We start from the raw sequence: 16,869 nt of genomic DNA on the forward strand, positions 1-16,869 counted from the left end.
TATTATTATTATTATTATTATTATTATTATTATTATTATTATTATTATTATTCCTTAATGGAAGCTGGGACAAAACTAACAAAATGATTGTGAAAAGGAGGAAAAGTAAGATACTGCACTTATGCACAAAAAAATGAAATGCACAGATATAGGATGAGTGACACCTGGCTTGACAACAGTACATGTGAAAAGGATTTAGGGGTCCTACTAGAACATGATTTAACAGTGTGATATCACAGCTAAAAAAGCCAATGTGATTCTAGGTTGCATCAATAGAAGTATTGTGTGTAAATCGAGGGAAGTAATAGTACCACTCTGTTCTGCTTTGGTCAGGCCTCACCTAGAATACTGTGTCCAGTTCTGAGCATCACAATTCAAAAAGGATGTTAAGAAGTTGAAGTGTGTCCAGAGGACAGTGACCAAAATGGTGAGAGGTCTGGAAACCATGCCCTATGAAGAGTGACTTAGGGAGCTGGGTAAGTTTAGCCTGGAGAAGAGAAGGTTAAGAGGTGATAGGATTGCTCTTTTTAAATATTTGAAACGATCCCATACAGAAGATGGAGCAAGATTGTTTTCTGAAGCTCCAGAGAACAGAACCTGGAGCAATAGATTCAAACTACAGGAAAAGAGATTCCTGCTAAACATTAGGAAGAACTTCTTGACAGTAAGAGCTGTTCGACAGTGGAACACACCCTTGGAGAGTGGTGGAGTCTCCTTGTTTTTAAACAGAGGTTGGATGTCCATCTGTCAGGGATACTTAATAATAATAATAATAATAATAATAATAATAATAATTTATTTACTTTGATCATGTATTCCTGCATGACAGAGGGTTGGACTTGATGGCCCTTGAGGTCTCTATCTATGGTGATTTCATTCAGATGTCTTGTCAGTTTGTTTGGAGTTGCTCCCAAAGCACCTATTACCACTGGGACCAAACTGTTTTCTTTTCCCAGAGGTGATAGGTTATGAAGTTGGAAATCTTAATCATATCTATTTGTAAGTCTTGATACCTCATAACTTTTTCTGTCTGTTTTTCTTCAGCGCTGCTTTTCCCTGGGATTGCCACATATGTAATCCAAGCTTTCTTCTTCTTTAACCACAGTTATGTCTAGCATATTACATTCTAATCATTTATAAGACTGCATCTTAAAGTCCCATAAGATTATGATGATGATTACAACAATGTTATTTTGGGAGTTATTCAGGGGATTTAGAGAGATTTTCCTACCTTCTTAATCTTTTTTCTTTCTTTTAATACATTAGTAGTGTTGCTCCCAACCTCTTTTGTGAACTGCATTAACAAAAATGTGTTATAAGTGTTTTAAACAAGGATAATGCATCAGGAATTTTCATTAAGATTTCCAGGTTTGAGTTCTGACTTCTAGCTTACCCAAGTTATTTTGCTGCTTAAAAGCTGGTTTTAAGAGGAATGCATATAACGATATCCTTGAGAACTTGAGCATCTTCCTACCACTGCTCATAATGGTTGGCTTGAGCATATCACTACATTTATTTTCCTTAAAAGTAATTTATCATGCTCTTCCTTCTCTCTACCATTCCACATACAGAAGCCAATTAAAAAGAAGCTGAATTGTTCTTCGGTTCTGGGATGCTATATTAGACAGGACAGAGAGCTCAAAGCAAGCTGCATGGCACAGAACGTATTTGTTTCCAAACCATCTTGACATTATTTTTCATCCCCAATCCAGCCTCTACAATCAGACACAGATGTTTAATCTGTCGAATGGTAGGGCCAATGATGTTAATGTTATCACCTGTGGTGCACAAAGTACCTGCATGTTTAGGTGCTACATCAACAGGGACACAAACTATTTTTAAGGGGAGGCAAGGATCTCAACATCTCATTTATCTCATTCATTTTGCCTACTTGCAGGTACTTGCAGAGTGAGTACAAATAACTTTCCCCATCCATCATCCTCCTTAACATCCTTAAATATGAAGACTCTTAGACTCTTTGATCAATTGCCTTCTCCCCACTATTCCTGTTAGGACATAATTCCACTGATACCCCCAGAGATGTTCCCTTGGCTAGAGACTGATGGACTAGTCTATCAGCATATTGTTATGTTTTCAACCCTTTGCACAGCAGTGAAAGATTAATTTTACTAGTAACTTTTACTTGTACATTTATTAATATCCCGAGATCCACCAAGCACAATCACATGCAAAAAATGAGGTCTTAAATACTTAAAATTAAAGGACAGAATAAAGACCCTCTGAGCACCTTCAGAGCTGAGCAATTTACATTCAGTAATGACATGGAGGCACACAACAAATGCAACAACAACAAAAAACAGATCCGAGGGAGAACCAGTGTGGTATAGTTGGTTTGAGTGTTGGACTGTGACTGGAGACCAAGGCTCAGCCATGGAAATCTGCTGGGTGATCTTAGGCTAGTTATACTCTTCAGCCTCAGAGGAAAGCAAAGGCAAACCCACTCTGAACAAATTCTGCCAAAAAAAACCCTGATAAGGTTGCTTTAGGGTCACCATGAGTCAGAAACAACTTAAAAGCACAGTAACAATATCAACCAATTCTGTTTATCTCCAATGGTGTCACTTGGGTTGGCTTCTCTTGGTGCACTACCTCACGGTGTCATCCACCCCCTTGACCTCTTCCCATGCCACACCATAAAGAATCCATGGTAATTTTGTATTCACTAGTTTTTGTACTCTTAAATCATAATTTTCATATATCACTGAATGTAATGGCAATCATTGTGAAATAAACTAGATTATAATTACACCTTTAAAATATAATATCATATGCACAGCCTAAACGTATTTACATGTACATTGTTTCATGTGGTTAAACTGAAAATTTGGTAAGATGTGATGTTTATAAAGAAAACTTTAAAATAATTTTTAAAAAAAAAAAATAAACTTGGAGTCTCTCCTTTCTATTTCCACTGAGCCTTGACTCACTCATACCATCTCTTCAGCATTTAAAAGTCATACAGGAGAACACCAAATTCCATTTTTGCCCAAAGGCAGGTGTATTGGAGCTGTGGTGTCACCTGGTGCGATCTGAACCCCTCACACCCCCTAATGACACCCCTGGTTACCTTAAGCTCCCTTCATTCTAGTCATTCTTTCTTGGGGGGGGGGGTGTTAAATCATTTTGGTTTTGCTATTGTTTTTTTTTTTTTAATGATGTGTAAAAAATCTTCGTGAATCTGTGGATCACCTAGAAAATCCTGATCTACCTTGTGCCATCCTTTTGCTTTGCAGCATGCATTTATCTATGTAAACAGCACTATTTCCTTAGAACTGTATAAATACATGCTATAGCAGTATGGTCACATAAGCATACAAAGAGACACAGTGCCATTCCAACATAACCAATCCCTAGAGACAGAGAGCTTGCACCTCCGAGGTGCCTTTAGCATTCAACCAACCCACAACTAACTACCAATCTCTGTCTCTCCCCCTCCATTTTCCAACTGCAAAACAGCTGTTTTTTCTACACATGCACACCTGCTTCCTCTCTAGGGATGGGGAAACTGCCAATATCGCTTTCTCTTACAATCAGTATTTTAAACCTCAAATTCTTTCTGCTCCCAGATATGAAGGAAATGTACCAATTTTCAGAAATTCTCCAGAAATTGAAAGGAAATTCTTCATCATCCTCACTGGTAAATCCATGGAGAAAACAGTGTTGTACCTCCTTCCTCACAGGTGTTAAAAATGAAGGGGGAAGAAGCATTTTCATGGTTGAAGACACAGGCATGAAAACAGACCAAGTATTAATCATTTGAAGTTGTTGCTCTTGTGTGCCTCCAGCTTTTTTCCAACTAATGAAGACTTTTAAAGTGAATCACAGGGTTTTCTTGACAAAATTTGTTCAGAGGGTGTTTTTTTTAAACTTTAATATATTATGATATTATAAGGGTTGTCACTTATTATATCAGCCTTGCAGCATTACCAGTGCCCACCTCCTGTGACATCACAAGGGTCACAAGAGACTTATCACATGACAAAAGAAAACCAAGACACCGTGAGAGAGAAGTGGCTTATCCTTGCCTCTCTACATGCCATCAATGCACTTCTGTTCTCTTCTTGAAGGAGACGGTTGCAAAAGCATGTCTTCTGTTGCATGGGAAAAATCAGTTTGGCAAAAGGCATACTTTTATGGACATCTCCCTTTGGAAGGAGAACAGAAGTGTTTCAACGACACGCAGAGAGACAATAAGAAAACCACTTCTTGCTGCCTCTCAGCTTTGTTTTGTCATGTGATAAGGCTGCAGATTTCAAGTTTTGACCCTGAAATTCTGGACTTGGAGGATACTGTTGTGAACCAATGCCTCCCTCCAGAGTTGATTTGTTTTTGCTATAGTTAACTATGTTTCTAATGCTTGCTGTTACTCAGACTTTATGCAGAAGGAAATTACAGCTATTTATAGCATTCAGACCTTTCACAAGTAAAAGGCTTTTGCTTGGGTTTCTTTGCTTTACTTTGATCTTGACTGGAGTCATCAGATGCAGGATTATTTTTGTTGCTTGAGACCTGTTGGCATTGTTACATTTTTTGAAGCTAATTTTTTGATGTAACTGCCATGCTTCCATTTTATGGAATCCTAGCATTTGCAGTTTCATGAATGACCTGGAACTCTTTGTATTCAGACACTAAAGCTCTCCAGTGGCAAAATCTCAGTGCCAAAACAAACTATAGATCCTAGAATTCTGTAGGATGGAGCCATAATAGAGTAGGTATTTTGTTGCTATAACTGTGTCACATGGATACTACTAGGTGACACTTCTAGCAGTTTTACAGTATTGTGGAATGACTGGATCAGGAGTGATCACTCTATTTAGAGTTCCTTATGGTATTCCAAGACAGGAGAGTTGATCTATTGTTTATTGCTAGAATGCTTATAAGATGGGGTAAAGATGACACAGGTACAGTCAACCCTCCATATCCATAGATTCTGCATCCACAGATTCTACCATCCACTTCTTGAAAATATTCACACCAAAAAATCTGATAAGTGGTATAGAAATGTACTTGCTATTGCTATTGCTATCCTAAAATCAATCCTTGAATTTACCATTTGATATAAGGGATACCCTTTTACTAGCCCATTGTTTATAATGGGACTTGAGCATCCATAGGAAGTGGGTAGGACCTTGAACTAAACACCAGTGGATACCAAGGGCCCACTGTTTTCCATCTCACAAAATGATGGGATATCTTAAAGTAGATTCACTATCTAGTTGACACTGTAAACACCATCCTTCACTGAGTGAAACCTACAGTAATAGGTTTAGGTTCTTTAGTTAGCTGAGCTATGACTTTATTAGCGGAATTGGAGATACAGCTGCTAATATTGGTCAGTGTTTATGTTCCTTCCTTCCCAGAATATTTCTTCTCATTATATCCCCACTACAGGGAGCAATTGGAGTTTTATGTTCTAAATCTGCAAAATAAGCACCCAAAGGAAGAGTTAGTCCTTATGGATAATTTTAATTCTCGATTGGTAATTGAAGCAAGATATCATCTTTAATTAACTTGGGTCAATAGTGTTGGGTGACGATCAAAGAATAACTACTCAGAATTCAAAGAGCAGTAATGTGAACAGAGCTGGATTGCAACTCTGCAGTTAGTAACTAGATTAAATGCAAGTTTGCTTAATGGTAGCATGAAAAGGGATTTAGATGGTGAATTCACATACACAATGGGACTAATCAGGGCTAGTGTTGTGGATTTCATGATTATAATACCCTCTGGAGCAAGACATTTTAAAATAGGAAGCAGGCGAATCACCTGATAAAGCCCATCACCCTTACGTTGTTGGGTTTTTGTGTGTAAAAAAACAAACATACCAGCTGCCTAATCAGCAACATTCTGAAATACAGTAAATCCATTGCAAACCACTGCAGGGAAATGGTCAGTTAATATTGCAGATACATTGGAATCAATGATAATGAGGAAACATGTCATTCAGCAGAGTGGTCTTGTGTCCTTGGAAGACAGTATATTCCAGTATGACAAGAGTTGTGCTCTTGTCTAATTTCTTGGGTGCCCATCCCCTTCATCTGTTTTTCAGACCCCTAGTTTTGAATGGATTGTATATAGTACATTATGCAATATAATCGGTAGGAAAAGAAACTAAATGCACTACAATCAATGGGAGAGTCAAACAATATTATATCCAGTCATTAGTATCATATTAATTAAAATCTTTTTAGATAAGGCTAGGGTTCATTTCTATGTAAATATAAATATAATAATAATTAAGTATGTGGGGAGATTTTATTTGCTAATAATGAATTTGTAGTTAATTATTTGGGCTGCATCTACACTGCAGAATTAATGCCGTTTGACACTCCTTTAACTGCCGTGGGTCAATGCTATGGAATACTAGGATTTGTAGTTTTGTGAGCTTTTAACATTCCTTTTAACCAGTTAAGGAATAGAATACTTTTTAAAAACAGTATTCCAGTCTATGATGATAAGAACAAGCTTAATAAGCTTAAGAACAACTGTGCATTTCTAAAACAAGGATGTCTAAATCCCCTCCATTCCAAGACTATCACTGATCCAAATGGCACAGCCTATACTAGGAGCTCTCTGAAAACTATAGCATACAAAAGCTGGCATTATTACAGAGCTGATGTCTTTCTGGTTATATGCTCACAATGACAACTTATGGCCAAGAACAGAAATAGGTAGCTTTGCAGATGTTGTTGGACCACCTTTTACATCATTCCTCACCTCTGGTTCTGATGGCAGTCTAGCCAAGTCTGAGAAGAGACACATACCTCATTCTGGTCAAGATGATACAAAAAGGGAGAAGGGATGGCTTAATGAAGTGGTCCTTTGGTAACTAGGAAAAGTGTACAAGAACTATCTTTCGACAATGTTTGGGCAAAACCTCTGCAAACCAGAAACATCTACCACTGTCCTGATCTTCAGTATTCTTCTTTATCTGACCTCCTGGGATGGCATCTGGGCTTGAAGCCAAAGCAACAATTTTAGCAACTATCATCCTTCCTTACAGAGTGCATAATGGTGTACATGAACTCGATTTTTTACAAAACCTCAGTATTCACAAAGTTTAGTATTTCTTGCTTTGTTCTCTCCTCTCCCTCCCCCACCATCTTGCTTATGTTTAAAAGCTGGGCTCTATCTGAAGCATATAAAGCTAGCTAGAAAGCAAACAGATAAAACAAAGTGTTGGTACACATCCGAGTCAAAGTAGGACTTACCATGAGATCCCCACTCATTCTATACACTCAGAACAGTTCCCTCTGTAATATTTTTAATGCTGCAGTTACATCTTTACCAAGATATAAGTAATATAAAATACAGTGAAGCTTCCTCACATGTAAACATGCATGAAATCAGGCTTAAGGATGTGAAAATGTCTTGGTTCTCATTTTCATTCAGCTTGTCAGAATCTCACCCACATTCTGTCCAAGTTATAGGCTACTACCTCAGAGTAAGCCCCATTACATGCAGTGAGACTTACTTCTGAAGAAATCTACACCATACTGCATTGTAAATGTATATTAAACATGTGTTTGCCTCATTCACATGTAAAACAGTTTTTGAAAGGAGCTACTGTTTTTTTTAATTACTTAAGAGAAGAAAGTAAAATTGTATCTTTATCCAACTGTGCATTTGTATATTCCCTATTAGACAATCTCCCCATTACGCAAGTACAAAATAATGAGAAGCATTAGAGTTTAGGATTAATCCTTAACTTTTCTGAGTAATGAGGAGCAATGTTACTTTGGAAAATAATGTAATGCTGACTCATATCAATGAAATGTTTAGTTCAATGAGTATTGCTCAGTTGCTACTTCAAAACATTATTTGTGGAGCCACTAAGGGGATTTGTGGGTATATTGGAGCATTTTTAAATGTTTTTTAAAGAAAAATTAACAAATTAACTAACCGTTATTCATTACATTCATTACTCATAAGTAACAAGCAACAAATTACTTTTGTAATAATAATCCTAACCCCAACACACTAGCTATTGCAATAATGTTTTCAAGCCCTGAACTACAATTTCTTGCTTTTAAGCATTTCTTTCTACACATCAATGGTGGGTTACAAACCACCATAAAGAACGCGCTCCATGCGTACTAGGGTTAGGAAGGGCCGTATTAGGGTTAGGAAGGTTCTTACCTTCCTGATGGCCCTTCTTCCCAGTACGCGCGGAGCGCGTTGTAAATGGCGGCGCCCATCCACATGGGTGCTGCCATTTTGACGTCTTGGACGCTGTGCGTCCAGACGTGTCACGGCGGAAGTGACGCTGTGAGGGCGTGCTCCACCCCTCGTGGCGCCACTTCTGTGTTTCGAAAAGGAGCACCATTTCAGCGCTCCTTTTTCGCTGCACGGGGAAGCCTCATGGTCTGGCCGCTGGGGCTTCCCTACGCAGCGAATGGTGGCGGTGAGAAAACGGCCCCTTGAGGGCCGTTTGTAACTCGCCAATATCAATGAAAAAAGGTGAGTGGGAGCCAGTTTCATGAAGAAGAAGAAAAAATCCTTTCCTTCAAACTCACAGTTTCAAAGAGATGAGAACTTTCAATTTAGGATTAATACAGTATACTGGTCCCTTTCACTCTACCCAACTATTTCACTATGATCCCACTTTAACTGCCATTTCCCCACCCAATGGAGTTTTGGGATGTGCAGTTTAAGGGAAGAGATTTAAAATTCTCAGCCAGTGCTATAACTGGGCTGTGTAGAAAGGCCTGAGGTTCCACCACTAGTCTAGTTGCCTTTTGTTTATAGACTGGGGGAGCTCCATTTTGTTCCTCACTTAAAATAGCAAAACATCTTCTGCCAAAATGTATACTTCAAACTACTTATACTTCATTTTCTTGTCTAGCTTGTAAAATCTGTGATATACTGCTGTGATATGCTGCTAATATTCATGGTGGCAGTCCCATAAGATGATACAAAGATAATGGGCAGTTATTTCTTTTCTTTTCAGCTTCCCATGAAAACCTAATAACTCTCTTAGTAGCTCATAAAATGATATGTGAATATTACATTTGGAAGGCTTTTTTTAATGAAGGCATAATCTTCATTCTGGTGGAAAACCAAGACACAGTCAAGAAACAAATGAGGCCCTGGTTTCGAGGTGTGAGGTGATGATTTAGGGCCTACTCTCTTTTCAAGACTGTCTTTTTTTTTTGTCTTTCATTCCCTTGCATGTTTTGCAAGGACAGAAAGAAATGCAAGTGTGGCTGTACATGAATGTGTCTTGGTGCATGTTTAAGAAAAAAACTATTGCAGCGTCCATCTCCACAGTGGAAAACTCACTCCATTTAGGACAACAGCCTTCTACAGCTGGATTGTGCACTAGTAGTTATCAATCATGGTATCATTTTTCTCCAGTGTTCAATGTCAAATGGAACCTTGTAGACTATGATGTGTGGAAACTTCCTTCTCATTCAGGAGGCAGGGAAATGAGATAAGACCTAGTATGTATGGTAGAAAACATAACAAATACATAACATGATGGAGTGCTGAGCAAAATCCATCCCCTTCTAAGGTTTCATCCCTCTGTTTCCTTACCTCAGTGCTATTTAAATGGCATGTGTGAGTTCCTGAAAACCAGCCTTCATTAGAACATTGGTCAATGTCCACTTTCTGCAGGTTTATGTCCACTTTTACGACACCCCTAGAAGAAGTAGAAGGGGGAAAATACCATTAATTTGCTTAAGGACATCAAGACTTTTTTTCTTCCTGTGACAAATATTGGGAAAAAACAACAATCAAGAGCTCAGTCTCAACTGCATTTATGAGACAGTATGATCAGAGAAATATCTCATTAAATTGTTCTGGTTATCAGTGCCAAAATTGTTCTCATTATGGGTGCCAAGAACAGAAAGGATATGTTTTACCTGGCTGCTCTAGATTAGCAAATTGGTGCAACTAGTATTCTAAAGCTTTGTATAGTTCTCAAGAGCTTCTCTACACCCACTCTTCTAACAGACATTAGCCCAGTTCAAGATATATACTACTTGCCCTATTTTGTCTCTCCATTTTCTCCAGCAGAATAAGATTCTTATTCACTTGGAGAATTTTCTGAGTCATTCTGAGATCATGTGTTGTTTTGAGAGAGCAGAATCATTCATTTCGGTTTACTATTGGCAGGAGTAAACCATGTTACAGAACAGACTGTTTCAGGCACTTTTCACATGCCATAGATTAATACCATCTGTATTATACCATGCCATGTTACTCATGACTTAGGCAGTTGATCAGAACTTGGAATAATTACTTTTGGAGGACTATTTTCAGAATAGTAATTGTGCTGGTGAACCAATGTAGTGTAGTGGTATGAGTACTGGACTAGGACTCTGCAAAACCTGGATTCAGTCCCCACATAGCCTTGAGCAAGTTGCATGCTCTCAGTTTAAAGCTTGTATTTGAACAGTAGGCAGAGTGGTGGAGCAGTGGCATCCCCTGATTTTGCCCTGTGGTGACTGCCAGGGGAGCAGTGGTGGCCAAAAGGACACATTCACCTTTCTCTTTCACCATAGCAGGAGTCTCTTCCTCAGGAGGAAGCTGCTACTGCAATGAAACGTGGAGGAGCACACTTGCCCCTTCTCACCCTGCAGTGAGAGGAGGGTTTGACTGGGTGTCACCCCTCTTCTGAAGGCTACACCACCTGTACCGCCATAATGATGCCACTGTGGTGGAGCACATTATTTAGAGGCATAACAACCTGGTTTTTTAATGGTTCAGATAATAGTTGAGGGCACAGATCTTTGCTGACCCTCAGAGCACTACTACCTGACAGAGTCAACAATACTGAGTTAGATGGATGAATGGTGTTACTTGTGTATGGCAGCTTTTTATGAACTGGTTGCCTACATGCTTCCAGGATCATCTGAGAATGCCTTTGAAAACTTCATGGCTCTGGCCCCATATATCTCAGAGACTGTGAGTCTTCTTCAATCTAGTACTCACCCTCTAGAATACACCTCCATTAGCTCCAGTCAACAAAGCTAATGGGAGTTGAAAGTCCAAAATGTCTGGAGCACATTACACTAGGGAAGACTGTTCTAACTCATGTTTACTTGGGTCATTTAAACGCACCTCACTTCATACAACATGGGAGCTAAAGTAGTTAGAAGCCAGGCTAAGGAATAATCTACCCAAGGAATTACCTCTCCTTGACTGCTTGTATAGGAAGGACTTCACTGCTTTGTCTTAAGACTTGTTAAGAGCCTATGCGGTGTGTTGATTAGGTGTTGAATGGAAAAGTCCCAGTACAATTCCCCATTGTCTTATGAAGCTCACCAGGTAACCATTGCACTCCTTTCCCCCCCTTCAATTCAATTTTTTAAACTGACCATGCAGGATTATTGTGAGGAAACAGAGAATAGAGCCATATATGCTGCATAGACTTTAATGGAGGAATGGCAGAATATAAATCTAACAAATAAATGAAAGAATTAAGCCTTTCTTTCTGGATTGCCATTTTATCATCTGTGTATATATTTAACTTAATCCACCAAAGCTAGTTTTTAAAAGCTGTTTCAAGCTTTTGAGTGAGGCAGCCTAGAAATGTTTAAAATTAAATAAAGTTTTGCTTGCACAAGGGCTCTGCTGAAATGAACACAAAGTAAATTGATGCAATGATTGGCAGACTATAACCTACTTATTTGAATTGTAAGAGTCTAGGCCAGGCTTCTCCACTGGAGTGAAAAGACATTGTACAAGAGTTATATTTTGCATGTAATCTTGCTTGTATTGCAGTCATTTCAGCCAAACCTCAGCATGACCCTTTTTTGGCTCGAACGACCTGCATCTGTCTCCCCCACTCTCCCATTCTAATGGTCTATACCAAAAGTGACAGCTGGTCAAAACAGATTGCTAAATGCTGCTCATGCTGCAGATTCCCAGAAGAGTCATGTTTGAAGATCCAGAGATCTCCAAACTCCCATAGTATTCACCCATGAATTACAAAATAATATTCATGAATTTGTATATGAAAATGAGTTCATTTATTTGTTATATTTGTTAGCTGTGTTGTCAATTTCTCGTCTCTAAACAACAAAGAAAGCAGAATATTAAAATGTTTAAAACAATTATAATACAGAAATGAATTATAAGATAGAAGTCCAAACAAATACCAGTAAAAGTCAATTGGTCTACAATCTTACATAAACTTCCCTGGAACTAACTCCCACTGAATGCAAAGAGACTCACTTCAGACTAGTACTCTTGTTGCTAAATCATGAAAAATTGCATTGCAAATTTACATTTAAAAGAATCAACACATAATAGTAATAAAATGATGTTAACATAATGTTAAAATGGCTTAGGAGAGTAGAGTATCTTAGTGCATACCTTCCAACATTTTACAGATGAAATCTAGGATGCTATGGCCAAACAACATCAGAGTGTGGTCAAGATGGCAAAAGTTATTGAGGAAGACGTTAGAACAGACATGGTAGTAGAGGCTACCACAGTTTGCTTTTGCCCAAGCCTACTGGGAAATGCAAGATTCTACCCTTCCTCTCCCCTTGATAAATTAATTAAATACAATGTACTTTGAGTGCTTTGGACTCAGTTTGCAGGAACTGACGTCAGCTGAGGACCAAGAGAGAAAGCAGGAGGAGGAGAGGGAAAAAAAGTCAAGAACCTTTTAAATGTACCTGAAAAGGAGGGATGAAATTGGAACAGTTGAACACTGTCATGCCTCCCCTTGAGAGTCCAGCTTTAGAAGATGAAACAAACCTCCCTGTCATACCCTGCCCCCAACTTGAGAATTCAGCTTCAGAAAACAAAACAGACCTACTGCAGTTGTGACCTCCTCCAGCTCAGTCTGACAGCCATCTGAGTTCTACAGAGGAGCAGGAGATAGGAGAGATAGCTCCAAGCTTCAGGAGAGCAAGGCTTTGATGTTTGGCACAAACCCATTCCCTTCCCCACAGGCAAAGTCAGAGGCTGCACACACACACACACAGCTGAGAAATGCCCTTTTGCAATACAGTCTGCTACTTGTGCCCAGTACAGACAGGTATTTTGCAGCATCCTCGCCGCGAACTAGGGCTAGATGAGGCTGTGCATTTACATGCCCAGCAGCCCTAGTTCATGAGGAGACCGCCATCATTGCTCGCCCCCCATCTTCATGGGCTGTGCCATGATGGCATGAGCATGGCGCAGCACCCAAACTGTGCTGGCCAGAAGTGACGCGATTGTGGGATCACGTTTGGCAGCTTCTTTTTGCTCCTGAGAGGGAGCGCATCGTTGCCGCACCTTTTGGTTGCTGCGGCAACAATGTGGGGCAAAAACAGGTGACACGGAGCTGCTCGTTTGTTAAGCCCCTTGGGTGGAAGAGAGTCAGCGAGCAACCAGGGGCCCTTGCTGGAAACAAGCTTGGTTTCTCTCTCAGCCTGTGTCTACTGTGAGATCTGACCTTGTAATTTATGACTCTGAACTGTTTCTTGACTCTGATATCTTGCTGCTCCTATGTCAACTCTGCTTTGATTTACAACTCCTATCCCTGGACTATCATCGACACAGGGCTACTGCACTCCTCCTTCAACTTTATCCAGCTTACCTCCATTGCTGCAAACTAAGTTGAAGTGGGAAAGTACTTTACACTCAGTTAACTCAGCAGAGGAGGAGGGAAAAGGAGGGGGCAGAATCTTGCCCTCTCCAGTAGACTCAGGCAAATGAAAACTGCTGCAGCCTCTCCTAGCTTGTGTGTGTTCTTCCTCATTAATAACTTTAGCTATCTTGGCCATGCTCTGATGTTGCTTGGCTACATGGGTCCCCATTCTCATCTGTGAAATGTTGGAGAGTATTTTAGAACTTTAATAGCTGAAGGAAGTGAAGTTATTCCAGCACTGAAACATTTGTTCACATCTGCAGTCCAAGCTGCCATTCAGGCTACAGGACTGATTTATTTGATGTGACTGATAGGATGGATTTACCCACAAAGCATTCACATAAACAACTAGCTGAGGTGAAAAAGGAAGGTTCCAATGTGAATCTGCATTTTACCTTGCAGTTTTCTGATTTTGTGCATTTGAGAAAGAGGGGAGGGGGACTCTTAAAATACATATCAGCCTACTCCTGATTCTTTGTGACTGGGAAGAATTTTTTTTAAAAAATCAACATGAATAATCTATTTGCTAAACTAAGCAAAGGGGGGAGCTCAATTAGTTGTAACTGTCCTGATAAGGACATAGAAGATTAACCACAAGATAAGTAAAATTTGGTTTGTCAGCAGCATCAGAGAAGCCTGACATTCATCCAAGTTGACAGGACTGCTTAGCAGAATTCAAGCCTCCATGATTATTTAATAAAATAAACAGTGGTAACTATAGAACAGTCTGACAATCATATAACACATTTTCCCCCATTGAAAGAGAATTCCTTGATGCCTATAAAAATTCCATTTTCTGGCATTATTTTACAATGCCAATACAAAGCACTACAATTTTAATACTTTTTAAATATCTTTTTTTAAAGAAAGAAAAAGAAGATCTCTACATAAGATCACATCATACACATAATTTCCTTTTTTTAAAAAAGGAATAGCAACAAAAATAGTAATTCCAGTACTGAATGTCTATGATAAATTCTACTTCCTCCTAATTTATCATTAACTAGATTATATCTTAATCTATTATTATCATTATTATTCTTTTGTTATTCCATTATATCTTTGAGAGAGCAGTCACCATTCAACTCCAAGCAGTCTTGGAAGAAACTGATTTTCTAGATCCATTTCAAACTGGATTTAGGGCGGGCTACGGAGTTGAGATGACCTTGGTCGCCTTAGTCGATGATCTCTGTCTGGGCACCGACAGGGGAAGTGTGACCCTGCTGGTGCTCTTGGACCTCTCATCAGCCTTCAATACCATTGACCACAGTATCCTTCTGGAATGCCTGAGAGAGTTGGGAATTGGAGGCTCTGCTTTGCAGTGGTTCCGGTCCTACCTCTCATGCAGATTCCAGATGGTATCGCCTGGGGAAAGTTGTTAGTCCAGGAGGGAACTCAGGTCGGGTGTCCCTCAAGACGCGATTCTGTCCCCAAGGCTGTTCAACATTTACATGAAGCCGCTGGGTGAGATCATCCGGAGACATGGGGCAGGGTGTTATCAGTACGCTGATGACACCCAAATATATTTCTCTATGTCTCAGACTAATGCAGTGACTAAGGATGGCATCTCTCCTCTGAATGCCTGTCTTAATGTGGTAATGGACTGGATGAGGGAAAACAAACTCAAGTTGAATCCAGGTAAGACGGAGGTACTTGCTATAGGGACCCCCAATCCGGGAATGGAGTTATGCCAGCTACTTCTGGATGGGGTCACACTTCCCCTGAAGGACTCTGTTTGCAGTTTGGGAGTGCTCCTAGACTCGTCTCTCCATCTGACAGCTCAGGTGGACGTGACGGTCAGGAGCACTTGCTATCACCTTTGGCAGATTCGCCAGCTGCGCCCCTTCCTGGAGCGGGAAGACCTTGAAACACTGGTACATGCACTGGTAACCTCTCAGTTCGACTTCTGTAATGCGCTCTACATGGGGCTACCTTTGTGTCAAGTTTGGAAACTTCAGTTGGTAAAGAATATGGCAGCCAAGCTGGTTACTGGCACACCTAGATCTGCCCACATCACACCAGTTTTAAAATCCCTTCACTGGCTGCCTATTAGTTTCCGGGCAAGATACAAAGTGTTGGTTTTAACCTTTAAAGACCTACATGGCTTGGGTCCTGACTTCTTGTGAGAGCGCCTTCTCCCATATCATCCTCCCCGCACTCTTTGTTCCGCTGGGAAGAATCTGCTTCAACTGAAGAGGACTAGACTTTCTGCAGTGACCCAGTGATCCTTTTCAGCAGCCACTCCTAGACTCTGGAACGACCTGCCAGACGAGATCTATCAGATTACCACCTTGGAAACCTTTAAGAAAGCTATTAAGATGGATCTCTTCCGGTAGGCCTTTCCAGACTAGAACATTCTTGTTGACCTGCCTCCCCCTCCCTCTTTTTTTCCCCCCGTTATCCTCCATCTTTATCTTTTACTCTACCTGGACTCTGCTTGAAATTTTTTTACTTCATTTTAATTTTTATTGTACACTAATGTTTTTTTAAAAAAAAACTTTCTTCTTGGTTTAATCTCTTTTTAGTGTTCAATTATGTTATTATGATAGGGAGAAGGATGGGGATCTTGGCATTTTTAATGCATTTCTCTTTTACTGTATCTTGTTTTATTCCTGTAATCTGTTTGGATTCCTCAAGATTAAGCAGAATACAAATATTATTATTATTATTATTATTATTATTATTATTATTATTATTATTATTATATCTATTTTTCTCTTTGTCATGTAATCTGTATGTTCCACCGCTAATGATTGAACTTCATCTCATCTTAATAACATTTCAATAAATACTAAATAACCAGTGTACATAGGTTAAAAAGTTGCAGTATCAAAAGACACAGTCCTGTAATCTTACAGCAGGTGATGAACGGTGGGGAATAAAATGGGGTGTGCACCCATGGTGCCCGCCCGCAGTTGCCCACAGGGTGCACTGCCATTCAGGCCAATGGGGCTTGAATATAAGTGATTCTCCATTTTTGTGGGGATGTGTGTCCAGAATGGATCCCACCCCCCACCCCCTGGCAAAAACAGAGGGGCAACTGTATATGCACACAAACACACATCCAGGGCTTTCTCACTTGAAAGCTACAGATACAAAAGCATCCTTGTCACTTATAAAGTAACCATGTGGAACTAACATATAAGGAGGGGAGTGTGATTATCCTAACCTCTCTGACTCAGTTCTGTCTCACACAAACACACAAAAACAACAAGGGCTTTAGTCATCTGAAGAATGCTTCTTTCTATTCAAACTCT

At 39.7% G+C, this 16,869-nt stretch overlaps 1 protein-coding gene across 1 annotated transcript in view; it reads right to left on the bottom strand.

Moving 5' to 3' along the window:
- Positions 1 to 16,869, bottom strand: part of GPR158 (G protein-coupled receptor 158) — a 150,006-nt gene that overhangs the window by 112,322 nt on the left and 20,815 nt on the right. The window contains exon 2 of the mRNA XM_042477554.1: positions 9,559 to 9,664. Within this exon, the coding sequence (XP_042333488.1) occupies positions 9,559 to 9,664 (106 nt within the window). The remainder of the gene's footprint in view (positions 1 to 9,558; positions 9,665 to 16,869) is intronic.

The sequence above is a fragment of the Sceloporus undulatus genome, chromosome 6, assembly GCF_019175285.1.
Source record: "Sceloporus undulatus isolate JIND9_A2432 ecotype Alabama chromosome 6, SceUnd_v1.1, whole genome shotgun sequence".
NCBI lineage: Eukaryota > Metazoa > Chordata > Lepidosauria > Squamata > Phrynosomatidae > Sceloporus > Sceloporus undulatus.